Source organism: Megalobrama amblycephala, linkage group LG1 (genome assembly GCF_018812025.1).
Source record: "Megalobrama amblycephala isolate DHTTF-2021 linkage group LG1, ASM1881202v1, whole genome shotgun sequence".
NCBI lineage: Eukaryota > Metazoa > Chordata > Actinopteri > Cypriniformes > Xenocyprididae > Megalobrama > Megalobrama amblycephala.
In genome coordinates this window covers 26,741,057-26,768,462 of record NC_063044.1, presented here as the reverse complement: position 1 = coordinate 26,768,462, position 27,406 = coordinate 26,741,057, and the positions used below count along the sequence as shown (strand labels likewise).

The window sequence follows — 27,406 nt, the reverse complement described above, 5'->3', positions numbered from 1 at the left end:
TAGAATTAATAGTTGCATGCCATTTTCCTGAATAGATATAAATAGTTTGTAGTGTGTATTTTCCCCTTAATTGTCTGTTGGTCCCTTATATGCAGTGGTAACAAAGTACTAACTTAATGTCTGCTAACACTTTATTTTGATGGCCCCCAACAGACATTCTACTAACTACAAGTAACTTTGCAACTACATGTCAGCTATCAGTCATTAGAGAATTAGTATACTGCTTAATATCTGTTAACCCTTTATTTTGATGCTCCCCAACAGATATTCTACTAACTACAAGTAACTTTACAACTACATGTCAGCTATCAGTCATTGGAGTATTATTAGACTATCTGCTTAATGTTTGCCAACACTTTATTTTGCTGCTCCCCAACAGACATTCTACTAACTACAAGTAACTTTGCAACTACAAGTCAACTATCATTCATTAGAGTATTAGTAAAGTGCTTAATATCTGTTAACACTTTATTTTGCTGCTCCTCAACATATATTCTACTAACTACAAGTAACTTTGCAACTACATGTCAGCTATCAGTCATTAGAGAATTAGTATACTGCTTAATATCTGTTAACTCTTTATTTTGATGCTCCCCAACAGATATTCTACTAACTACAAGTAACTTTACAACTACATGTCAGCTATCAGTCATTGGAGTATTATTAGACTATCTGCTTAATGTTTGCCAACACTTTATTTTGCTGCTCCCCAACAGACATTCTACTAACTACAAGTAACTTTGCAACTACAAGTCAACTATCATTCATTAGAGTATTAGTAAAGTGCTTAATATCTGTTAACACTTTATTTTGCTGCTCCTCAACATATATTCTACTAACTACAAGTAACTTTGCAACTACATGTCAGCTATCAGTCATTAGAGAATTAGTATACTGCTTAATATCTGTTAACCCTTTATTTTGATGCTCCCCAACAGATATTCTACTAACTATAAGTAACTTTACAACTACATGTCAGCTATCAGTCATTGGAGTATTATTAGACTATCTGCTTAATGTTTGCCAACACTTTATTTTGCTGCTCCTCAACATATATTCTACTAACTACAAGTAACTTTGCAACTACATGTCAGCTATCAGTCATTAGAGAATTAGTATACTGCTTAATATCTGTTAACTCTTTATTTTGATGCTCTCCAACATATATTCTACTAACTACAAGTAACTTTGCAACTACATGTCAGCTATCAGTCATTAGAGAATTAGTATACTGCTTAATATCTGTTAACCCTTTATTTTGATGCTCCCCAATAGATATTCTACTAACTACAAGTAACTTTACAACTACATGTCAGCTATCAGTCATTAGAGAATTAGTATACTGCTTAATATCTGTTAACTCTTTATTTTGATGCTCTCCAACAGATATTCTACTAACTACAAGTAACTTTGCAACTACAACTCAACTATCAGTCATTAGAGCATTAGTATACTGCTTAATATCTGTTAACACTTTATTTTGCTGCTCCTCAACAAATATTCTACTAACTACAAGTAACTTTGCAACTACATGTCAGCTATCAGTCATTAGAGAATTAGTATACTGCTTAATATCTGTTAACACTTTATTTTGATGCTCCCAAACAGACATTCTATTAAATACAAGTGTGAACTGAGAACTGACTTACATCCAATAAAAAACACCATAAAACTAGCTGATTCAAAGACAATGAGCAAAAATGATGAAGATAAGTGATGTGTTTGAATACTTGTTTTGCATTTTGAGTGCAGATGACACTTAATTTGACATGCATTTTTAATTGTCCAAATACTTTTTAGGTTTACCAAATTTAGCTCATCTTTGATGCATTGCTTTTTTTTTTTCTCTTCTTTAGTGCTCTTTCCTGCCAAAGTTCTCCATCCACGTTGAGACAAAGTATGAAGACAACAAAGGCATCAGTGACAATGTACGTATGCTGCATGTAGTGTGAATGTGTTTGTGTGTGATTTCATCTTTCCTGGTCTTTTCTCAATTCTCTATCATCTGTAAATATTGTCTGTAGTGAGAACCATTGATTGTAAACTAGTGCTCAGATTTTTCTATCATTTGGCCAACATCTCATGTTCTAAAAGATTAAGTGCTATACACAGTCTATTTAAGACAATATTGGCAATGACTTGACGACAAATGCAAGACTAAGGCTTCTCTGTGTGTGTGTGTGTGTGTTTATTTATATAATGTTGTTTATTGAGTAAAGAAAAAGCTGTACTTATTGAAACAACCAGTTATTTTGCCCTTGCTCTGCAAAAGCAGAGATGCTCACGTGGCACTTCATATACGATAGAGGTTAGTGGAGTTATGCGGTTTTACCAACAGTTTGAGAATCCAGTGGAGTTGCAAGGTTTAGTCACAAGCTCTTTTTAACATTTTTCATTGGTTAAATATCTCCAAAACCCACAGAATAGAGCTGCACAATTAACTGTTAAAAGATCGCAATCTCGATTCAAACACCCACTCAACCTTATTCCTAAATGACAACGATTCACCTGTGTCTATTAAACCTTTGACAAATACGATCACAGTGAACATTCAGATCTGCATTGGCACTGCTGCTGAGCCAGAGAGAGCAGTTGTCATGTACAGGTATGAAAAAGCTTTACAAACAGTCTTTCAACCACGCAGTATCATTATTTCTGTGTTATAAATATTCATATTATCACAGTACTGGGATAAAAGTTTATAGTTCAGATATATAAACAATGATGTCTATGGTAGCAATCAAAATAGAGTAAATCATCCTTTGAACGTAACATGGCGCTTCAACAATTGTATCGATTATGAGTGAGTCATTGAATCATTCATTCAACCCGATTTTTAAAAAAATAATTCATTCAGATTAATTAAACATTTTAAATAGACTGCAGCAATTAACATTTTCTCAGAACCTCCAGTAAATTACGTTATTGTTTAGTTGATGGTCAAAAAAAGTGCGTTCTAAATTTATCCAGAATCATGCTGCTCTACCACAGACAGATGTAAAGGGTGAGCAATAGTAATGATTTATGAAAAAAAAAAAAAAAAGTAAAAATATCGAATTTCAAGGTTTCTGTCCGACATCAGCGATACTTTTCATTGTGTTGAAAAGAGCAGATTGGCTATTCTGTTAAACATCTGTTAAGAAACTCATACAGGTTTTAAACAACATGAGGTTCAGTAAATGATGACAGAATCTTCTTCAGTATTTTGGCACCGCTATTCTGTTAATATATGCTAGAATATTTTCAAAATGTTAACACCTTAACACTGTGTAAATCTAAGTGGAAGGAAGCCACAAGCCAAAAATCACTGGTGATTTCAGATGGGATTTATCCTGGACAGAGTTCTGTGTGAGTTTGACTCTTTAATGATGCTGGCCTGCAGTCAGTCGGAGAGCTTACATGCATCGGGATTGTTCCAGACGGCTGTTACGGTCCGTCTGAGCCAGTGTTGTCTGCTCTGTCCCGCACACATGCTCTCTCACTTAGAAAGAATTTCTCTTTGTTTTCATCCTTTGCTCTTGGCATCAAGTAACACTTTTATCATCTGCCCCAAATGAGAGCATTTTAAGATCACTCACTGCAGGCGGATAGTTTTTCCTCTTCTGTGATCAGTTTGAGGCTCGTGTGGGTATTTGTTTGAAGATCTAACATTTTCAAATGATGTGCTTGAACTTGCAGTGATTAAATGTACTGCTGACAGGGAGTAAAAATTAGATGTTTTTTTTTGTGTTTTACTGTGTGATGAGATGAAGTAGTGACAGCCAACATTGTTCTCCAGTATATACACTACTGAGAATAGATCTTGGAAGACAGTAGGTTGCATTTTCATACCAAATGAAAAACAAGACACTTGATTGATAGCAGACAAAATGACAAAATAAATGAAGAACATGCCTGTGGCACTGTAAATGAAAGGTGTAGGAGCAGGGCAGCATCTGTTGGGGGTTGTGGGGTGCTGGATGGTTCGCCTCAGGGCTGTTTCTGCATCTGCAGGTGAGAAATAACAGACTGCTGCATTCTTTCACCATCTGCGTTTCACACGCGAAGCTGACATGCCAACACTTCTTTAGTAACTGCGGCTGATGAGCAGGAAATAGCTTGAGGTTTTATCACCCATCTCATTTGATTTGCCTTGTCCATGGTGCTGAAATCAACACGTAAGGGTCAGGGCGATGCTGAATGACATTACACATTAATACAGCACCTTATATTTCAGCTGCATTATGTTTGAAAACTGAACATCCATGTTCATTCCACATACTATTGCAGCAATGAAAACTTTCTGATTTGGTACACTATCTTGGCAAACTTGAGTCCAGTGACTAATTCTTCTTCAGACGTGCATCATTCTAGCCACCTGGGATCCTTTAAACACAACTTTGTTTCCAGGCTGACTGTGCATCTTAATTTCAGGCACTTTGATGATTAAGCCTTGTGTTTGGGACCATTGCCTTGCTGAAAAAAAAAATTTTATCCAGAGCATCAGTTTTTATCAGACTAATGCAGGTATCATTTCTCTGCATCTTGCACCATTAATCCTTCTATTTTAACAAGATGCCTGGTTCCTGCTGAGGAGAGGCAGCATGACGCTGTAGCGTATTTGCGGTGTGGGCAGTGTTAAATTGGCTCCATATCACTTTAAATTTCAGCTAAAAACTTTTCAGTTTCATCTGACCACAAAATCTTTTCCAAAATCACAGATGGATCACCATTATGCATGTTGACCTGTTCCAAAAGTACTTCCACATGGTTCTTTTAAAGTAATGGCTTCTGTCGAGCCACCTGTCCTGTAAAAGCCCAGTGCTATTGGTGCAGGTGGTTGGGGGGAAGGGGATGAAATATAAGAAAGATTTGTGTTGTCAACCAAGAAAGGGAACATTTATTATTAGATTTTGATGAGATTATGAAAATGTTTTAATTGTATAGATGTACATTAATCCAAATAATTGTGCACAATAAAAACCGGGAACACGCCTTCACAAAGTAAATAGAGTTTTGATATTATGCTGACTTTCAAGCTGCTGTAAGATATTTCTGCACCACTAGTGGAACCAAACAGAACTGGATCTGTGGCAGAGAATTCATAACTGAAGATTCATAACCTGAGAACAGTCCACTAAACTACTTTTCCATTGTTTTTCTAAACATGCGCTAGACGGATGTGCTTGACCCTTGCTTTACACTGTAAACCCAAATAAGTTGGGCTAACTAAAAAAACTCAAACTCAAAAAAAAAAAAAAATTGAGTTATGATGTTGCCAATTTTAAGTAAGCAGAACTATCAAGTTTTGAGTTTGTAGTACTCATGCATGTTAAAGGGTTAGTTCACCTAAAAATGAAAATTCAGTCATTAATTACTCACCCTCATGTCGTTACACCCCCGTAAGACCTTCGTTCATCTTTAGAACACAAATGAAGATATTTTTGATTAATTCTGATGGCTTAGTGAGGCCTCCATTCCCAGCAAGTTAATTTAGACTTTAAAAATGCCCAGAAAGCTACTAAAGACATATTTAAAACAGTTCATGTGACTACAGTGGTTCAACCTTATTGTTATGAAGTGACAAGAATGCTTTTTATGCTCCAAAAAATGGAAAAAAAATAATAAATAAATAAATAAATAAATAACGACTTTATTCAACAATATCTAGTGATCTAGCAATTTTAAAACGATGCTTCATGTAGCTTCGAAGCTTTACGAATCTTTTGCTTTGAATCAGTGGCTTGGAGCACTGCCAAAGTCACGTGAACCATTGAAATTTCTAAACACTTATGACGTAACGAAGCCTCGTTTACTGAAATCACATGACTTTGGCAGTTTGAGATCATTTGATACGAGCTCCGAACCACTGATTCAAACCACTGAAATCGCCCATCACCAGATATTGTTGAATAAAGTCGTTATTTTGTTTTTTGCCGCACAAAAAGTATTCTTGTTGCTTCATAACATTAAGGTTGAACCACTGTAGTCACATGAACTGTTTCAAATATGTCTTTTGTAGCTTCCTAGGCATTTGAAAGTCTAAATTAACTTGCTGGAAATGGAGGCCTCACTGAGCCATCGGATTTTAACAAAAATATCTTAATTTGTGTTCTGAAGATAAACGAAGGTCTTACGGGTGTGGAACGACATGAGGGTCAGTAATTAATGACTGAATTTTCATTATCGGGTGAACTAACCCTTTAATTGCTTCTAACTTGAAGTACTGAGTTAACTAACTCATACATTTTGATATCAATTAACATAAACAATTTATTTAATTAACTAATTAACTTTTTTTATTTTTGCAAATCAAATGAGTTATTTACAGACAGCATATAAGAGCCATTATTTGAATAATTCAATTTAATATTAAAGTTAGAAATGCATGAATAAGATACATTTTTATGTGTTTGGATATATATGTATATTCGTTAAACACCCCCATGTTTATTCTGTAATGGTTTGCTCCATTTTATTATTGGACTGCCTTGGCACCTTTTGTTTTTGGCGCCCCTTAGTGAGAAAGAAAGAAAGACGGAGCTACACAGTTTTTTGACCGGAGTTTATTTTATTTCTGTTTATTGTACAAGAACATTCAGTAAACCATTGAAATCTGAACGAAGACCCGAGTCAATTCTTTGCCCGAAAACAACTAAGATTATTGCTACTACACAGATGTAACATAAAACATTTGCGAAAAGCAGTGTTTCCAGCCGATGTTTTCAGGATAACAAAAACGTCACTTCCTGAGACATTGGCGCAAAATATATGTAATAAAAATGGAAATTGATGCAATTTGGGTAGAAAATATGGCTCTTTATTCTTACATCATAAATTACTTGCCCCTCAGAATGCGCAGATGAACCGAAATAAATGCTGTCATGTTTTCTTGCGTTTGGATGCTGGTGTCTGTGAACGCAATCATGTGAAACTCTTCTGGGAGGGAATTAAACCCAATAATTCTGATGACAGACTTTGGCTCAGGCATTTCAGAATGACCAAACCAACATTTGAGATGCTGTGCGATGCGATTGGTTGCTGGTTAGTCCAGTTATCCAATCACATCCACTGTTGAGGCAAAGGCACTGTTATTGCACATCAAGGGATTTATTCGGTAAATGTATTTCCATTGTAGTTTATGCACATATCTTTTTATCCTATAAAAATGGATGCGATGACATTTCCACCCAGTGTTCCTCTTTTTTTTTTTTTTTTTCTTTCTTTTTTTTTAATGAGATATTCCAAAATGCGCATAAAAATAGGTGGATGGAGACATTATTCACTTTATTTTTAACATTAGAGTGGCAAGACCATTTGTAACTTGAATGTTTCTGGCTTTCGTTGTGCTATTCGTATATTCGTATACCTTATGAATTGGAAGTCTCACACACTCACAGAAAACAGCTTACTTCCGCATTGCAAAATAAGGTGGATGGGTCCAAAAGTATTTGGACAGTTGCGCACCTACTGTATATGTGCTTGTTGAGCATTCATTTACAAAACGGGCACTTCTTTCCATTTCTATTTTGGGAAGACTTTCCACTAGACGTTGGAAAATGGATGAAGGGATTTGCACTGATGTTTGGTGATGGGGTCTTGCTCCTGAAGCTGTTCGGTGGGGTTCAGGTCACGTGTGTACTTTGGTGCAGGCCAGTCAAGTTCTTCCACACCAGACTCCGTAAATCATTTCTTTATGGACCTTTCTTTTTTTGCTTAATCGACCACGGTCATGAGGCAGGCACAAAGGGCAGCACTTTGCAGTCTTCAGTGGAGAGATATTTGATCCCATCCTTTCATTTGTCTCTTGTCGTTTTGCACCTGCAGAACTCTGTCTGCATTTAAGAGAAAAAAACACGAAATCCTTGATCTGTATTCCGCCTCCTCATTGGCGTGAGAGGCTGTTTCTGATGTTTTCCCTACATTTGAGCCATGTTGTCTCCTTTGAAGTTAGTCTGAGTTGAAGCAGGAGTCTACTTTAATGTTGCTTTAAACACCATTGGGAGTCTTTAGAGTTTGATGTTGTATTTTGTTCTTCTGCTTTGATAAACAAGCTTGTCCGAATTTCGTGTTTTGACTTCGAGATGATTTCTTTGTGTGGCTACATCTTTGAAATTTAGATTATTTATTAGAGCCATCATTCAAGTCCTTTTCAAATTTCCCTTTCTGTCTTCCTCTCCATCTCTCTCGATAAGGTCAACCATACCTTATTTTATAAAATATTCAGCTACTCTGTTATGTCACTACCTTTTACTCTTTGGTTTACAATTTCAACCCATCCATTCCTTGCTCTCACAGCTAGTGCACTCTCCTTTGTGTCTATATTTTAAAATAAAGAGGTTTTATACATTTCTTTCCATGTCATCCCTGAAGCTTACTGTCATTTGGATATGAAAAGAATTACAATGTAATTGGCAAAGCCACATAGTTGGCAGACAACAGGAGAGTCGTTCTCTCACCTGAAAGCTCCCGATCCTTTGAAGCGGAGCGCTCTCACCCATTAGAGTCTTTGTTAGGCTGCAAGCACTGGTGCTCTCGAATGAGTGGCAGCTTATGCAGTGCACTTACTGATATTGACTCACATGCAGACCGAGAGCTCCTTCCTGTGGACAGCATGGAGTCTGCAGCTGTAGAAGTGTTGGAGCCCTAAAGATTCCTCTCTTTACTGTTACCCACAACAGAAAGACTTATATATAGTTTTATAGTTACTGTATATCCTGGCGACAAATGAACAACCTTGTTTTCGCACCAAGAGCAGCACAAATTAGTCTCTAGTTTAAGACATGCATTTTGAGAGGTAAATAATGGTGCAAATACCAGTAAATTGACTAGCGCAAACCTTAGTAAATCACCTTGCTTGACTCATTTAAATACTCTCCTCCCATAAATTTTGCGTCTGAAAGGGAAACTCCTACAAATGCATATACAATAAAGTCAGCCGCAAAAATAACCCTGTCTATGCCTTTTCAGCGCTAAAGTTTCACTGAGTGTCTTTAGTAAATCCTGACAGTCATTTTTAAATGCAAAAAGAAGGTTTGCGCTGGCACAAGCTGTTAGAAAATCTGGCCCTGGGTGTAATATTTGCTGACTGTAAATGGTTACAGAGAAAAAACTGGGCATCGTACACTAAATGGCTGAGGATCTAACACACTACCAGACCTTTAAGTCAATCCAAAATCAACAAACTTAACCAGAAATATACACCTCTTTGCTAGCAGATACATAGTCTCAGCCTCAGACATCACGCCCACAGACTGTTGGCTGAACGTCTGATGCGTCATGTGGTTGGTTGAATTCTACAGGATGTCTGGGAGATGCGTGTCGCATTCTTTAACGGTCCGCCTGGAAAAAAATGCTGTGATGCCAAACCCCCTCATGGAAGAGGAAAGCTTTCGTGCTTACAACTGTAACAATTAGCACTTATCAGGATCAACTAAACACTGGGTTTTCTAAAGTATGTGAAGTTCACAGCTCCATTCTTGCAGTAAATGTTCTTGAATAAATCATTTATAATATGGACGCCGCTCTGTTGTTGTAGGGACATAGACTTGACGCAGAACAAAATGAACTGTGATTGGTTGCGTTACATGTCAGTCAAATGTCCTATTGGGCGGTCCTTGGCCAATGAAAGCTGCAATAGAGTCCAGACCTTCTGCCGTCAGTCTGAAGGTCTGGCTACGCAAGACTAGGAGATATGTGATAAATAAAAAAAAATAAAAATCTGCTCAAAATATCAAATTTTAGAATATCATCCGTCTGCATGGAATAAAAAGAAAAAAGAAAGAGTCTGATCATCTTGTACTATGCAATTTTCTGCCCAAAATCTGCAGACTCCTTCTGACTTTTGGCAACTAAGCAACAGCTCCTCCAGATTGTAAATCTGGCAAACCTGGGCAAAAGCCATGTAGTGTATTCCAGCCTTGATGCACGGTATGCTAATGTACAGTAATGTGATACATTAACTACCAAAGGGAGAGCAGATAGTGGATCACATGATCTGCTGCCTGAAACCAGCAACTAGCATCACGCAGCCAGACCTTTGACACACGACAGCATATTTTGGTCAACAACTGCCCGCTTGGTTAGAAAGAGACCATATGACTGACCTGCAAAATGCTTAGTTGAATGTAAAGTTCACAAATTTTGAAAAATTCCACTCATTGTATCAGTCTGAGAAATAAACCTGACTTTCTTTCTTGGCAGACTGTTTAAAAACCTGTTGTTCAGTTTTGTTTGCTATGCTCTCGGACTGTGGGACTTCCAACAGAGAGACGTCCAACCAATAATACAGCAACTTTGCAACCTTCAGTAAATCTGTTCATTTACAACACATGAATTTTGTTGGTTGCTTGGTTTTTAATTCTGTCGTGTTCTGTCACTCCACCCACAGTGAAATCTCATCCTCTCCACATATCAAATATGCTCTGATTGTGCTGCATCTCGCAACATTGTTACTTTTAGGGTACATTTTTATGACAACGATGTACAATACTAAAAACGGAAAAGTTTTTCCTTTGCGTTTTTCGCGTATAGACAACAACGTTATCAAAACAATCCCCGTTCACACGGATCCACGAAAAGTAAAAACGCTATATTATGCATGCCAAGCCAGTAGTTGGCAATGCCACATTGCAAAGAAGCATTACACACCTATAGACTGAACACGTAATACGCATACACATGACATCACCAAATTAGCATTTATGTAGTTTACATGGAGACAATAACAGTATCGTTTTCAAAAACATGCACTTTAAAACCCGTTTTTAAAAGTATGCGTTTTCAGGCCACCAAATAAATAAACGGCCACAACACAACAAAAGTTTTCAGTTTTTAGTTGAAAACGGTGTCGTAGTAGTGTGGCAGACGAAGGATACTAGTTGCATCACATCTAGTTAAGACCGATTTAGAGTTTGTGAAATGAATCCTGAAATCTTCAGTGGTAGCGGTTCGATTTTTTTTTTTTTTTTTTTTTTTTTTTTTTTTTTTTCTTCCACTAATTTTCATTCTAACATCCTCTCATTGTGCTCTAGATCTTTGATACGGAGCTCAGAGATGAAGAAACAGAGGTGTGTTTTATTGACATCGCCTACGACGAGATACCAGAGCGCTACTACAAGGAGTCTGAGGTAAGATATTTCTTCAATAAACCACTTAAATGTGTAATCATTAATAGAAAGAAATCATAAATAATTTATAAGCAATAAAAATGTACACTGTACAAATTTCCCTCTGAAGTACAGTATGTGCTCATATTCACCTCCATTATTTTCCTCACTGCCCTCTATGATTTATTCATTCGAGCTCTGTTGATATGGTATTTAGTGCTGATGGGATTTTGTTTTGAAGAAACAGGGGAGTGCTTCTCCCACATAGAAGAAAACAAAGGAGTATGGGTTATTTTTAAGCCAATTCTGAATTATTAAAGAGGCCCTGTTGAGATCTCTACTGGATACATGCAAGACTCAGAATCACCTCTCCACTGTACCGCTGCAGTAATTCATTTTCACATACTGTCTCTCTCCTCCTGCAGAGGTAAGCATAGACAGATGAGAGGAGTGCAGTGTTATCTTTCTCTGGCAGGAGCTTACTGCTATCTGAGCATCCAGGCCAGCAGTGCTTCTGTTTGAAGAATAAAAAAAGCAGAGGTGGAATTAGATGTGGAAGGAAAAAAGAACAGCTGCAGTTCTTAGACTGACAAGTGATCACTCTAGTCCTTATTTAGACAAATAAAATCACGTGTCACGGAAAACAACCTTAGCACTATGTCCTAATGTGACACAATGCAATAAAGCAAGTAACGTTCATCATGCCAATGTTTATTTAATCAAAATAAAAAATGAATGCCATTAAGTAAATGATTTGAATGGAATATGATGAGAAAAATAACATTGCAAAATATCAACAGGGCACTAACAATGGTTTAAAAAGATTCAAATAATCTAATCATAGTATGATGGGGGTATGTAATATATTAATTGCTTTAGCATCTGGTTAGGACATAGTGACACAGTTTGTGTAATGCATTGTGTAACGCAATTGCAATGCATTGTGCACCCCCACTGCATTGCAAGGTATAATTGTCATAGATATGAGTTTTATACGGAGTATGACTAAAGGTATACATCAAGGGTATAAGAAATGCCACCCACCATGATTCTCTCAGCAGTCCTTTGTACTGCTGAGCAACCTTTTTGTGGATCTCAGTCAAAGATCCCACTCTGGGGAAGTTCCAACTGTCATTTTTGTGCCCTTTAAGGACGCTGCGGGATAGGGGACACTATTTGTTGGGTCATTCCAAACAAAAGTGAGGGTCCCACTTTATATTAAGTGGCCTTAACTACTATGTACTTACATTTAAATTAATCATTTGATACAATGCACTTATTGTGTACATACATGTTTTTACATTGTACTTATATTTTAAAAACGCCTGCATATAATTACATCTGTAATTAATTTCTGTAATTATATTTATAATTACACTGTTGACCCATCCCTTACACCTTAGCCCTACCCTTAAACCTACCCATACCACCAAACCTGTCCCTAACCTTACCCGTATCCCACCTCAAAAGCAGTAAAAGTGTTTTGCAATTCAGTATGAACCCAATATGTACATTGTACTTATTTTTTGATGTAAGTACATAGTAGTTAAGGCCACTTAATATAAAGTGGGACCAAAGTGAGCAACCAAATCTGTTCCTTTCCCTCTGCTGTAAGCCCAAATCATACTTCGGTTTTAACATGTAGGCTATGGTATGCGTATAGTGCGTGTGATGCACATTTCATCATCAGTATAGTATGCACATACTGTACATGTGCGCCAATTAGTTTGTCCACAAGGTGGCAAACCTAACCCGGTCCGTTGTTTCATAGTTGAAAAAGAAGCAGAAAATAACTAGAAACTACTGGATACTGCAACAATAGATGCTCATGTTGAACAGTGTTTTTGTAAGGGAGTTAAGAGATACCCACAACCTTAGTGTAAATGAGTATAAAGACATTTTTTCGGTAATAACTTTTGGCTAGATGAGTGAAACTTTTTTTTAGTGCAATCAAATAAAGTATACTTTGAAAGGCTACACATTTGACTGTATGCATACACTAGCATTCACATTTAAACTGAAGTATACTTTGGGCATAAGTGTATTAGTCATGATCATTTGAAGAAATTATTTTTGACATTTATGCTGGGACAAATGTTTTTAACTTTTTTTTTTTTTTTTTCACATTAGTCGTATGGCATTTAGAGTTTAGGTCATTGTGTCAGAAACAATTGTGCACCATGAGAAAAGATGGAAGAATTTCCATGAAAGAATTTCAAAACTGCCATTAACAAGAACAGATGTAACAGACCTCTTTGATTATGATTTCAGGATTCCTGGCATTCTGTTTGTGTGAGATGATTTTGTTGTCTGTTAAAAGATAAGGTCTTGGCAGGGCTGGTTCTTTGCCAGGACGATCAGCAGCTTGGTTTTCAATAAGTTCAGTTATGAAGACAGAAATGCTTGCCAGAAATGCGATAATACCAGATGATAATCGGTTGTCAGAGGGTGAAAAGAGAATTAATTAATTGAGTATCATCTGCATATGAATGATGGGGAAAAGCTCTGAGAGGTGATCATTTTGCAAAGTGATTTGGTGAAAAAGGAGAGTATAAATGGGCCAGGTACTGAACCCTGTGGAACACCGTTGAGTCGGTTGAGTTGAGTTTAAAATAAGAGCAAAATAATGTTCACTTTTAAATAGAATTCATTCTCTAATTCACTCTCTAATTGTGTGTACTAAGATGCAAAATGTTCAGCTAGAACTGGATGCCAGGTACAGGCATTAAACAATAATACTGGGTAGAAATAAAAAAAACTTTTACAAATACAGATTTCTTGGACCCACTTTATATTAAGTGGCCTTAACTACTATGTACTTACATTTAAATTAATCATTTGATACAATGCACTTATTGTGTACATACATGTTTTTACATTGTACTTATATTTTAAAAACACCTGCATGTAATTACATCTGTAATTAATTTCTGTAATTACATTTATAATTACACTGTTGACCCATCCCTTAACCCTTACCCCTACCCTTAAACCTACCCATACCACCAAAGCTTTCCCTAACCTTACCCGTACCCCACCTCAATAGCTGAAAATGTGTTTTGCAATTCAGTATGAACCCAATAAGTACATTGTACTTATTTTTTGATGTAAGTACATAGTAGTTAATGCCACTTAATATAAAGTGGGACCGATTTCTTCTATCAGAGTTGAACCGGAGAGTGATTTTACATTCACAATTATAATGGGATATTCAATTGTCATAGTCTTGATTTAGGGTTTTGCATTGTTGGCATGTGGGTTCCTGTAATATCCAGATCTGGGTCCCACTTTTCTTTCCATCATCTCCTGTCTTATGTCTATTCTAAATCTCAAAAAGTTTAAAATGTTACATTCTATTAAATTATATATAAAAATTAACTGTGAGCCATTTTCAATTTGTATTTCCACTTCAGGACCCACGACACTTTAAATCCAAGAAGACAGCCCGGGGTTTGCTGCAGGAGGGATGGAGAGACACACAGGACCCCATCATGTGCTCCTATAAGCTTGTGACAGTGAAGTTCGAGGTGTGGGGACTTCAGACACGTGTGGAGCAGTTTGTGCACAAGGTCATTTCCACCACTCCACGTGCATATCCCGGACGAGCCCCCTAAAATCCCAACCTTGCAGATACTCTCACTGCAGATCACACAGATCTATAGATAGATATGCTTACCATGCTATTGCATGGACAAGCTCCTGAATCATCATCTTTTTTTCTTTTTCTTTTTTTTTTTTTTTTTGTTCTGGAACAACAATTGTCACCCAATTTTAGGGTTAGGATTAGTCAGATTTGTGCCGGAGCTAGGGCTTCAACAACATTCCTGTTAACCTTTTATTTATTTCTGATGTTAGGGATAGGTTAAGGTTATTGTTAGAATTGAGGTTAGGGAAGATTAGGAGTATGTTTTTTGGTAACACTTTAGTTTACGGTCCAATTCTCGCTATTAACTAGTTGCTTATTAGAATGCATATTACTAGGACATTGGCTGTTTATTAGTACTTATAAAGCACATATTAATGCCTTATTGGGTCCTGAAAGGCACCTAAGAAATAAAATGTATTATTATTATTATTATTATTATTATTATTATTATTATTATTCTGCATGACCCTATATCCCTAACCCTACCTAATACCTAAACTGAACTACCTTACTAACTATTAATAAGCAGTAATTAGGAGTTTATTGAGGCAAAAGTCATAGTTAATAGCTAGTTGATAATGGGAATTGGACCAACAAGAGATCCAGGAACATATCCTACTTTGCAACATCACAATCACCATATATTTTATCCTGTCTTTCTCTAGGTGGTGAGGGATGTGCTGTTGCTGGGTCATAGACAGGCATTCGCCTGGGTTGACGAGTGGATTGGTAAGTTTGGCATTGACCAACCAGTCATCTAATCAGGCTGAAGGGAAGGCTGTGTACAGATTGCTGTTTATTCATCTCTTTACATTTATGGTGGTTTCTTTTGTGTTGACTCTGTCCCAGAGTCATGACTAACAAACCTCACGGATGCTGAAGGATGTCGTGATCCATAGCTCATAACCGTGTTTAGATTTGCATGAGTCACTGCAAGAACAAACGAACAGAAAAGACATGTTTAAACTGAGAAATTCAACTCTTTAAAGTTGTTCTTCATGTTCTCATCGAGGACCTTGACCAAAGTGATTAGATGACACTTCTTGAAAATTGTTCAGTCATGAACACTGAAAGTGTTCAGATTCAAGATTCATATCCTCAAAAAAGGAGACAGCAAGAGGGAGGAAAGCAGTGTTTCTTTTGCCTCTTTCAGGCTTATTGCATTCTCAGTGAGCTCCTAAGGTTGCAGTAAGTGTGAGGGAGGTCACTGCAGGTAGTTGGTTGGTTGAATTAGAGCAGGGTTGTCCAATCCTGCTCTTGGAGTGCAACCTTCCAGCAGAATTCAGCTTTATCCCTAATTAAACACCTGAACCAGATCAATCAAGGACTTCATGACCACTAGAAACTTCTAGTCAGATAGGTTGGAGCTAAACTTTGTAGGAAGTAGGCCCTCCAGGAGAAGGACCAGACACCTCTGAATGAAAGGTACTGATATGACGTCATTACCAAGGATTTGTTGACTAATGGTCCTAAAGGAAGACTATTATAAATAATAGGCAAACAACAGCCTGTAGAAACACATAAAGGTGACATGAAATATGTTACTGTCGCTTCTTAATGGAAAAATTGTGAACATCAGATGAAATATGAAATTAGATTAGATTTGTTTGGTCCAGGGCTGTCACACAGCTTCTGGAGGGTCATACTGTAGTACTGCAGAGTTTAGCTTCAAGTAGGGCTGAAGGATCAGGTTTTTTACTGCAAGGTTATTGTGGCCAAAATTATTCACGATAAATATATATTGTGGTATCAATAGAAATCTTGAAAAATAATAATAATAATGCTATCAGCCAAATAGAAATTAAAAAGAAATTATATTATTATACAATTTATAAATTTAAATTGTATTATTATATTATTATATTATTTTATAGTATTATATACCCCCCGAGTAGTTATTCCCCAGGTAAAATTTGCATTCCAGGGGCTAAATATCATGTTATTTGGGGTCGCTTCAACCTGTGGACATTAAAATCAACCTTCAGCAACAGCGTTTAAGTAGCCCAAGTCCGCAGTTTTCCACTGCTATTCAGCTACAGTGATCGCTGGATGTATTTGTTCATATTAGGGATATTCTGAAACTTATAACTCACGAGTCTCACTTGTGGACTTTATGCACGAGGGTGGCCTCCGGTGTTGAGTATAAATGAATTATAAATTACATACGAATGTTTAGCGCTCCATAATGCTCAAATCGTCCTATTTTGGGTAAAAATATATATAAAAAATGCTCTCTAAAGATATTTGAAGTAAACATACGATAATCCATAAATTTTCATCTGAATCAGCACGTTTTTCGAATAAAAGCCGTATGTAACCTTTTCTGTAACATGTCCTGTCTCAGGACTAGGAAAATAATGGCAACTTACTCTCTGTACAGTAGGGTTGTGACAGTGAGGAAATTTTACCACCGGTTAATCGACGTGTGACAGCACCGGTAATACTGGTATCAACAGAAGGGAGGGGGGATGCACGTTCCCCTCCTTTGCACCTTGCTTTTAAATTGCTAATTCGAAATAAAGCAATAGTAAAATGCGGATGGCCGCATGGGCCGCATTCATAACAGTGCGGAATGAGTGTTTTCAATTAATTCCTATGGAAAACGCCCCGCGCCAATAGACAATGAATGCCCCTATGGATTTTACTTTCTCTGTCAAATTAGCGCCAATTCGGGGGTGGTCATATCCGACGACATGCTTTTACGTGGAAGTAGCAGCTGCGTGCTGTGTGTGCTTATGTTTTATGACTGGTGGCAACCAGCCATAAGGTGCAAAACCGCCACCTACTGTACCTTGGGATGTTAACCATATATTGGATAATGTACGTTCCATATTATCATACGAGTACTATTCATTTGAAATAATTTGGTTATTGCCAATACCAGTATATTGTGACACCCCTAATTAACACATTAACAATATTTCATTTTTTTAAACATCATGGTTATCGTCAACCAGTATATCACGATCCCCTAGCTCTAGATCCCCTAATTAAACACACCTGATCCAGCTAACTAAGTTCTTCAGGGTTACTTGTTAGACACACCTGGTTTAGTCCAATAATTACCATTTGATTGAGGAGACTTTGCCTCCATGTTTCAGATGTCCACTGCAGCCCACTAATAGAAATTTCTTTGCTTGGATGTTTAAAGACATGACGATGGAGGAAGTGAGAGAATATGAACGAGCCACTCAGGAAGCCACCAATAAGAAGCTGGGCACCTTTCCCCCAGCTATTTCCATCAGCGAGACGCCCCTGCCAGCCTGCGCTCGCAGCGGGCCATCCAGCGCTCCCTCTACACCCCTCTCCACTGAAGCTCCAGACTTCCTATCTGTGCCCAAGGACAGACCAAGGAAGAAGTCAGCTCCGGAGACCCTGACTCTTCCCGACCCGGCACGAAGAGACTCTGCCTTCCGCCTTCCCAGTCTCTTTTCCTGGGGTTCCAGCTCCCCGCAACCTCAGTAAACCACAGTTCTGGCCTTAGTTTATGAAAACACACCCCAGTAATGTGTTTGTTTGACACAATGTGAATCAGTCTCTCTTTAAATGCTGAGAGATACTTAGGGTTTCCCAAACACACAGACGCACAGAGTGGCTTTTTAACCAGTGCAACCTCATGTTTTACACTGGAAGTTAATTTACAATAGGCCAAAAAGTGCATTCTAACTTACAAAAACATTACAGATCACTGTTAAAAATATCTCAGGAGTTGTCCCATTGATAGACAGAGCTGAATCTTTTACTTTTTTTCCAGTTTCCTTCCTGCTGAGCCATTTTTCCTACATATGTTGAATATGGAGAGGATTTGTAGCCACTGTTGTTTTGCTGTAGTGGTGTATTTAATGGTATATTCTGCTCATTTAATATTTCAGTTGTGATATTATGTTAACGTGACTTTTTATCCTCAGGCTTCAGAATTTCTCACTAAAATAAATGTGTTTGACATGTACTGTAAATATCTCATTTATAAGAATGTAGGGGTCAATTTGATAGTGATTTCACTATGCTCTTGTCTTTAACTTTGATCTGTCTCATTCCCATGGACTCAAACCAAGTGGTACCAACTTTACTGACCTGGCCCTTTTGCTTGGTCTGTTGTTAGACATTACAAACTGGAACACGTCTGTACATACTGTAGTTTATCTTCAATAATATATTTGTTAGGTTGAGGAGCATCTGCCATGTAACTGAGTATCCTGTTCTACTTTATATGTTCTTGGTTTGGATTTCTGTGATGCATTATCCATGAATATGAATGCAAATGAAGTCCTCAAAGAATGCTTGATAATTAGATTGTTGTATAATCTTTGAGCTCTAAGGAATGTTTGCTGCTGCTGGCCAATGTATACTTTGTAAATTGAAAAGCTCTTGTACTCTTGCTGGTTCCCGCATATCTGTTCTTTTAAACTTAAACACTCTTTTCTAAAGGATTCAGAAATGCACATGCCAAATCTTGGGAAATCATGCTTTTGATGTCAACTGCCATTGTGAAATTAAAGCATTTGCTACAGTATCTGTTGGGGATTCTACTTCATTCCAGTTTCGCCAAACCTGTCATGTCTTTTCTGTGTGTGGATTTCACAAAATTACAACCCTTTGAAATGTATGTTTACCAGAAATTCTTAGTGTAAAGTGTTGTACACTGAAGGGATGCAGTGGCTTTTACCAAAGACTTTAGATGGAGCATTACTTATAAATGGGAGAAGCTGCAACGCGTAATATGGCAGAATAAGTCCCGCCTTCTAAATAAAAGAACCAATCGCTGATTGATGAAGTTATCATCTCACTGAAGCCGCTGTTGGAAGCTCCGGTTGTCATAAAAACTGTGTTCTGAGCCGCGCGCTTATGACTGCACATGCGCATTAGCTGGTCTAGCCTGAAAAATAATGCTATTTGAGCAGATTTCGTTGGTGATTTCAAATATGAATTTTAATTGTAAGTTTGGTAAACAGCTTTAGAGAATTTCAAGTTTCCCCATTCAAAGAGATAGGAGCAACACTTGCATGACTGAAATAGCATTTCAAAGATGGCCGCCTGAGTGAAATAACTTGCCTAGAAATAACGTGACCAGATTTCTCATGGTGGAATAAAGGGACTTTGGATGTGTCTGAAATTGCATACTCTCTTGAGTAGGTAATTATTTTGAATAAGTAATTACTTTGCAACTTTGCAAAAAAAGTATGTTCTATATAGTATGAGTGTGTGTAGTATGAACGTAATTTGGATGTACTACATTTGCCATGTTGTGATTATCACGTGACCTTCCAGCATCAGTTGTGTCATTTCACCGCTATTTACAAATCCTCTCCCGTGGCTTCATGGGATAGTAAAGTATCCATCGTATCCACCAAGTGTGCCACACAAATCCTAAAAAAAACTGAAGCTAAAACACTTCGATCTCCCCGGGTGGCTGTATTGGTCATAAACCCCGACCTGTCTATGTAATCTTATGGGACATAAGACAAACTAAACAATCAAATTACAAATTACAGTTCAAATATTTTTTTTCTGTCATTTTAGGTAGTTTTTATCATGCTGATTTAAGTTCAAGTGTTCGTTTTTAGTTAGTTATTTTGATGCTATAAAAATGGGACTGATGTCATGATTGACAGCTGAGATTGATGCTTTAACTTTAATTTCTTCATTTCCATAGCTGTTTATTTCACACCGACATGAGTTGTTCAGTAAACTGTACTAACCAATTCTGCGGGAGTGTGGGCGGGGCCTTATACCGCGCATCCACTTCTCACTCACTACTGTGCAGACTGAGGTCTCGAATCAGTGCTAGATGTCAGCACCATATTGGGACACTGGCGGCTTCACTTCATTTCTACAAAGGAAGAGAGTGAAGGTGCATCGTCCATGATATAGAAGCAGTAGGTCATCCTAAACTTTTTTTAAACACTTTTATGAGTTCTGTGAATTCGGACATACTACTTTTGTCACTGTATTTGCCTACCATATAGTACTAGGGAAGTATGCAATTTCAGGTGCAGCCTTTGCTTTTCCTCTCATTCTACAGGACATTTTGACTTTGAGTGACATGGCAGCCTGATGCCTGTTATTTTTTTATTTTTTTATTTCTGCACCAATTAAACTTGATTAATGGCAGTTACTTTAGTAAAAACATGACAGGAACCTTCTATTTAGGTGAGCAAATTTTATTGTGTATAGAAAAAGACAAAAATTCATAATAATAGCGGTACAGTGACTACACAAATGATGATGTCAGAGCATCATAGTCACTCTATTTCACTGCAAATATGTACTTAAATTGTCTTTGATCAATTACTTTCCATTGTCAGGTGGTAATGTTGCATTTTTTTATTTTTTACTATTTTTAGTACTATTTTAGTATTATTTAAAATTTGAATTTAGAAAATAGGGTGAAATTACATTTTATGTTGACTTTAAAATCCCTATTAAATAAATTAAATACATTATAAATTAATTAAGCATTTACGATGAACAATGCAATGTTGCATATAAGAATAAGAATGATCAATTCTGATTTATATGTATATAGGTAGTTTACTGGGGACTTTTATTTTGAAGTGTGAATTTAGTGGCTTTAATTTTGAAACTGAATTTTCATAGTTGTTTACACGCATGATACGCTAACAGTATATGCTAGCTGGGTGAGATAGCCTATACATTTAATCCTAATTAAGGTCCTCGTTCAGCTTCAGGAGCGTCATATTATTAATTTCTTGATGAAGACATGTTAGCTAATGAGAGTAAGTTAGTAACGTTAGTGTTGCTGCTATGATATCACATAGCTTTGTCAGTTATGAACTCTGTATGGCTCTCAATGGGAGAATTGACATATGAACTGCACTGAACTTCACTGTCTCTACAGTATTCATTCATTCATAAGGTAAATACGCATTTGCTAATAACACTGAGATCAGCAGGGGGTTAACTCGTCATACACCAATAAAAACAGGCCATGGCTCAAAGCTACGGCAGGGACCATCTCCATGACTCTGTTTCTAAACGATCTAGAGACCCCAGCAGTGATTATAACAGCGATAAACGACACCGAGCAGCATCGGATGAAGCCCAGCACAGACCTGCCGGGACTCTGAGCACTCGCAGACAGCTGTATGAGAGAAACTTCCCCCTGTACAAGCAGCCGGTGGAGGTGGGCTTCTTCTCGCTGGACTCTCGCAGGAACTTCTTCAATGATCAGAGGCAGCTGCGATATTATGTTGAGCCCAGAAAAAGTCCAGATTTCAATTTGAGGGATGGATACACCAGCCGCTTCGTAAAAAGAGATGATGGCGTGAAAGAGAAGCTTGATCACGTGCTGAAGTGGATTCTGGCCAACAGAGACAAGATTCAGACCAGAGACCAAACCTCGTCCTCCAGCTGGTAAGAGACACATTCTGCGCTCTTTTAGTTTGTCTATAAATAATTAGTTTTTACGAGTAACGTGTAATTAAATACAGGCCCACAATGAGCTCCGAGGTATGTGCCTTTTCCCTTTTACAAATATCACTAATTATTAAGAGGTAGTTCACTTAAAAATGAAATTTATTTAATCATTACTCACCCTCATGTTGTTACAAACCCGTTCATCTGCGAAACACAAATGAAGATAATTAAATCTGAGGGGTTTCTGTCCCTACGTAACTTCCTTTTTTGAAAAATGTATAAAGAGATCTTAAAACTAATCCATATGAATTGAGCGTTTTAACATAAACAGAAGCTCGACCGAACCTGCTTGACGCACGAGAATGAATCTCATTGGTTCTCGGACACGTCAATGAAACATGCTTGAGCTTCTGTTTACCACAACCTGATGTGTGATAAATGTTTATATGTAAATAAAAGCCTAAATTAAATTTGTTCGTCATATAAAGTGACCGTGTCTCTTCAGAAAATTTGGAGTAATCCGCTCGATTCATATGTATTATTTTTATGAATTCTTTATGAACTTTTTGAAGCGTCAAAATGGTAGTTGTGTAGCTGTTAATGGAGGGACAGAAATCACACAAATTTTATTAAAAATATATTCATTTATGTTCTGAAGATGAACAAAAGTCTTGCGGGTTTGGAATGACATGGGAGGGAGTAAATAATGACAGTATTTACATTTTTGGGTGAACTAACCCTTTAATTCATAAATATAATAATGTTTTTGGGGGGAGCTTCACCACATGACATTATACTTTTACTGTATTTTTTAATATATTAATTAGGTAAAATTTGAGCGTCACATCATTGACCCCGATTGTGTGTACTACATAACAGGGTTATTATAAAGAATTTTAATTTACTTTTTTTAAAAATTAAAAATGTCATTAATTACTCACCCTCATGTCGTTCTACACCTGTAAGATCTTCGTTCATCTTCTGAACCACTGATTCAAAACAAAAGATTGGTAAAGCTTCAAAGCTTCATGAAGCAGTGTTTTGAAATCGTCCATCATTAGATATTGTTGAATAAAGTCGTTACTTGTTTTTTGGCGCACAAAAAGTATTCTTGTCGCTTCATAACATTAAGGTTGAATCACTGTAGTCACATGAACTGATTTAATTATGTCTTTAGTAGCTTTCTGAGCAATGAAAGTGTTAATTAACTTGCTGGCTATAGAGGCCTCACTGAGCCATCGGATTTCATCAAAAATATCTTAATTTGTGTTCTGAAGATGAACCAAGGTGTGAAACGAAATGAAAGTGAGTAATTAATGACAGAATTTTCATTTTTGGGTGAACTAACCCTTTAAAAACATAAAAACATTAAAATAATATCTTTGTAACTTGAAACATTACACACTTAAAATGAAATATTTAAGCAAAAAATAATAAATAACTAGAGTGTCTCAATGATATTAAGCAAACACTGCTGCACAGATGTGTTGTTTCTGTGGTTGAGTTATTGTACGTGTTTGCAGTGCTCTAGGTGTGGACTTTGTGACATGGAGAGGACACCTAACCAAAGTGCTGACCACCCCATACGAGACTCAGGAGGGGTGGATGCTGGCCGCGTCCAAGTTCAGAGGCACCATCTACATCAGTGAGGTGGAAACGGAGGCTGCCAGAGCGAATCGAATGACCCGGTCAGAGCGGCAGGAGGAGATGATGTACTGGGGCTACAAGTTTGAGCAGTACACCTGCGCAGGTTTGGGACCGTCGAGTATTATCAGACTGCTGATAGTGAAGGATCTCGCTGCTGATCGACCACTGTGCTGTCTTTTAAGATGATGTGGATGGCACTCCAGACCCGGGGGGCGTCGTGAACACCAATGAGGCGTTCTGCACGGTGGTTCAGACCCGTCTGGCTGACCATAAGCTGCTCTTCTCTGGGGAGGTGGACTGCCGCGTCAAAGACCCTGATGCTCCTCCGGCTCCGGGGTGTTATGTGGAGCTCAAGACATCCGCAGAGATCTGCACCCCGAAACAACGAAGTAACTTCCACAGGTGTGATTTAGGACCTCTTCTGACCTGTAGATCATTTGCTTTGTTCTGAAACAAGGATTACATTTTTTTTTTTTTTTTTTTTTTTTACAATGTTGCAATTTTTTCATGTTTCAGTTTAACAAGGCAACATTTCTAAATGGGCAGATAAATTATAGTTTAAAGGGTTAGTTCACCCAAAAACTAAAATTTTGTAATTTATCACTCACCCTCATGTCGTTCCACACCCGTAAGACCTTTGTTCATCTTCAGAACACAAATTAAGATATTTTTGATGAAATCTGAGAGCTTTCTGTCCCTCCATTGACAGTCTACGCAACTACCACTTTCAAGCCACAGAAAGATAGTAAAGACATCATTAAAGTCACCCATGTGACTCCTGTGGTTTAACCTCAATTTTATGAAGCGACACAAGTTTGTTTGCACATAATTGACCACTTTATTTACAAAAAATTATTCTCCGACTGTAGTGGCTTCTTTTGCCTCTGTGAAAAATCATTCTTGGTGTTCTGATGCAAGAAGATAGACTTCATTACAAAGCCGAGCTGGTCTGCAGAGCAACTCCAGTTTGTTGTCTCCGACAGCCTTAAATACAGTTTTTCATATAATCCAATCAAGGTGGAGTCAATGCATTTCATATATACTGCTATTGCGTATCTTAAACCAGACCAAGCAAAACAAGAGATCTCAGTTCATCACATGCTTTCTCATATGATGGTTGCACAAAGAGTCTTCAGTTGACCATATATGAGCATAAGATCATCGCATAGAAGACTATTATATGACTGAGCGCGAGATCATCACATGCTTCTCTCTATGGCTACTCATAATATGTGAGCACACACACACAGTTGGTTATATCTAATGGCAGAGCAAGAAGTCAGATATAATAGTAGAGTAAAAATGGCTATATTATACTTTCTGATTACTAAAAATCTTCCACACAACATTCACTAGAGCAGCACAACGTGTTGACGCGAGAGCAGACGTCGTTGCATGAACGCACGTCTGAGATTTATATTTCGTAAATAAACTGGTAAATCATGTATTTTTGCGCAAATAAAGCACTCGCGTCACTTTTCATAAAATTGAGGTTAAACCACTGGACTACTTTAATGATGTCTTTACTACCTTTCTGGGGCTTGAAAGTGGTAGTTGCGTAGACTGTCAATGGAGGAACAGAAAGCGCTCCAATTTCATTTAAAAGATCTTCATATGTGTTTTGAAGATGAATGAAGGTCTTATGGGTGTGGAACAACATGAGGGTGAGTAATAAATGACAGAATTTTCATTTTTGGGTGAATTAAACTTTTAATACAAATCACGTGCGAGTAACCAACTGTGTGCACCAAATGCTTTCTTTAAATGATCCAGGTGTGAAATCTGCCTTAAAACTAAAGGCCCTTTCACACCAAGTATGATACTATAACCGTAACCATAAAGATATACTGTAGGCCTAATGGGGCAGAGAAACAAGTTCACTGGTTATCTGTTGTTTACTGTCACTTCGCAAAATAGTCTGTTCGTAAGCACCAACAAGCAATAGTTTTATCTAACAGCTAAGACTTTGGACAAGACTCATTGACACCATGCAGATGTTCATCTGAACAAATGCATTACCAGCCATTTGTTCAAATTTAAATGTTTATCACACTAAATTTTCATATTGGTGTGAACAGAACATAAAAGGCGTAGTTTACACACATTTCTTCGCTGTGGTCAAATGCTTCTTTTTTTTCTCAAAGGTTGAATTTTTTTTTTCCTCAAAAGGTTGAAATAATTATAGGACATTAATGAAAAGTTGGTGTAAAAAACATCTATGTTCGTCTTCTAGGTATAAGCTGCTGAAATGGTGGGCGCAGTCGTTTCTTCCTGGAGTGCCACAGATAGTCGCTGGGTTTCGAGACCATGATGGGATAGTGGTGTCTATTGAGACCTTCCAAACCTCCAAAATATCACACCTGATCAAGGTTTGCTTTAAATAACCACATATTAAAGCTTCAATCCCACTTGGTTTAGTCTGAAATTAGAGCTTCAAACCCTACAGAGATGCCTTGATGTCTACTACCTACATAGCCTTCTAAAGGGCAACATTGTGAAGCCACAAAAATTGAAATTTAGGAGTTGACCATTTATAGTGACATAGAGTCCCAATAGGAGTGCAGACAAGTATGAAATGAAAAGCACAGGAAAACTCCACTCATGATTGAGCAGACAGCTCTAATTTACACTACCATTCAAAAGTTTGGGGGAACCAATTTGTTCAGAGGAATAGAATACATCATAGCAAAAAGTTTGACTTTCATGACCTTAAAAAGAAGCACATTTTGATTTCATTATAGAACAATAAAGTGAGATGTTTTAATTTCTCTTTGTTCTGTAGAACGAGATCAACTGCTGGAAGCCAACAGTCTGTATGAATTTCTGCAACGATTTCTTGTCCTTCGTCAAATCAGTCGTCAAAGAGGACAACCCAAGGTATCCCTTGAAATCAAGCCCCATCATACAGTTTTGTTTTTTTTCCAGATTGAATATTGTTTCACTTGGAAATGTCAGATTACACAAGTAAAATGGGTCCGACTTTAACGACTTGACTGTGATGTGATGTTTTTCAGACTGGTGTACCTGTTCGAATGGGATCCACACAGAGATGTGACCTACACCGTCCACAGAGACTCTCCATTTACATTCTTACCAGAGTGGTACGTGAAGGACACGAGGAGCCAGCATTCATCTCACCATTGACATGCTGTCATTTTTATCTGTCATTAACATACTGTATCGGTGCTGTGCACAACTTGGTTTTCTGGATTTAGTTTGGGACATTAGAAAGTACAGTTTAAACAAACATTGACTTTACGTCCATGCGCACTTTGTGTTAATTTTTTATATTGGGATTTTATTTTAGCTTTTGTTATGTTGATGATGACTGCAAAATGTACATATTTAAAGTCAGATTTTTTTTTTTTATAATTTTAACAGTTCAATAAAATGACAATGGGCAGGAAACACAAACAGAATTTCTTGTAAAACAGTTATGTAAATTCATTATTTTATGTGACTATTTAAGAATGATTTTTCAAACAATTTACTAGGGCTGTCAAACGATTAATCGCGATTAATCACGATTAATCGCATACAAAATAAAAGTTTGAGTTTGCCTAATATATATTGTGTGAGTACTGTGTGTAATTATTATATATATAAATACACACAAATTTATGTATATATTTAAGAGAAATATGTTATT

The 27,406-nt window shown here is 37.3% G+C and overlaps 2 protein-coding genes across 4 annotated transcripts in view; both read left to right on the top strand.

The window, feature by feature from the left end:
* pitpnc1a (phosphatidylinositol transfer protein cytoplasmic 1a) overlaps positions 1–19,246 on the top strand; it is a 111,253-nt gene extending 92,007 nt beyond the window's left edge. For both annotated transcript variants that reach the window (XM_048186897.1, XM_048186905.1), the window contains 5 exons: positions 1,857–1,928; positions 11,013–11,108; positions 14,501–14,656; positions 15,399–15,462; positions 17,885–19,246. In XM_048186897.1, the coding sequence (XP_048042854.1) occupies positions 1,857–1,928; positions 11,013–11,108; positions 14,501–14,656; positions 15,399–15,462; positions 17,885–18,198 (702 nt within the window). In that variant the 3' untranslated portion in view covers positions 18,199–19,246. The remainder of the gene's footprint in view (positions 1–1,856; positions 1,929–11,012; positions 11,109–14,500; positions 14,657–15,398; positions 15,463–17,884) is intronic.
* A 2,068-nt stretch (positions 19,247–21,314) lies between these two features.
* Positions 21,315–27,323, top strand: dxo (decapping exoribonuclease). 2 transcript variants are annotated; one of them, XM_048186889.1, is made up of 7 exons: positions 21,315–21,610; positions 21,739–22,107; positions 23,634–23,860; positions 23,940–24,159; positions 25,991–26,126; positions 26,540–26,634; positions 26,772–27,323. In XM_048186889.1, the coding sequence occupies exons 1-7, from the start codon at positions 21,561–21,563 to the stop codon at positions 26,899–26,901; spliced, it is 1,227 nt and encodes a 408-aa protein (XP_048042846.1). In that variant the 5' UTR covers positions 21,315–21,560; the 3' UTR covers positions 26,902–27,323. The 2 variants fall into 2 exon arrangements, with proteins under 2 accessions (XP_048042846.1, XP_048042839.1); XM_048186882.1 differs by having other exon boundaries at positions 21,315–22,107.
* The last annotated feature ends 83 nt before the right edge of the window (positions 27,324–27,406 follow it).

Bases quoted from the DNA above. Each gene is read 5' to 3' on its own strand.
- dxo (XM_048186882.1), top strand. From the start codon at position 21,683: ATGGCTCAAAGCTACGGCAGGGACCATCTCCATGACTCTGTTTCTAAA. The intron at 22,108-23,633 runs GTAAGAGACACA...ACGTGTTTGCAG, and splicing joins CAAACCTCGTCCTCCAGCTG to TGCTCTAGGTGTGGACTTTG. The intron at 26,635-26,771 runs GTATCCCTTGAA...GATGTTTTTCAG, and splicing joins GTCAAAGAGGACAACCCAAG to ACTGGTGTACCTGTTCGAAT.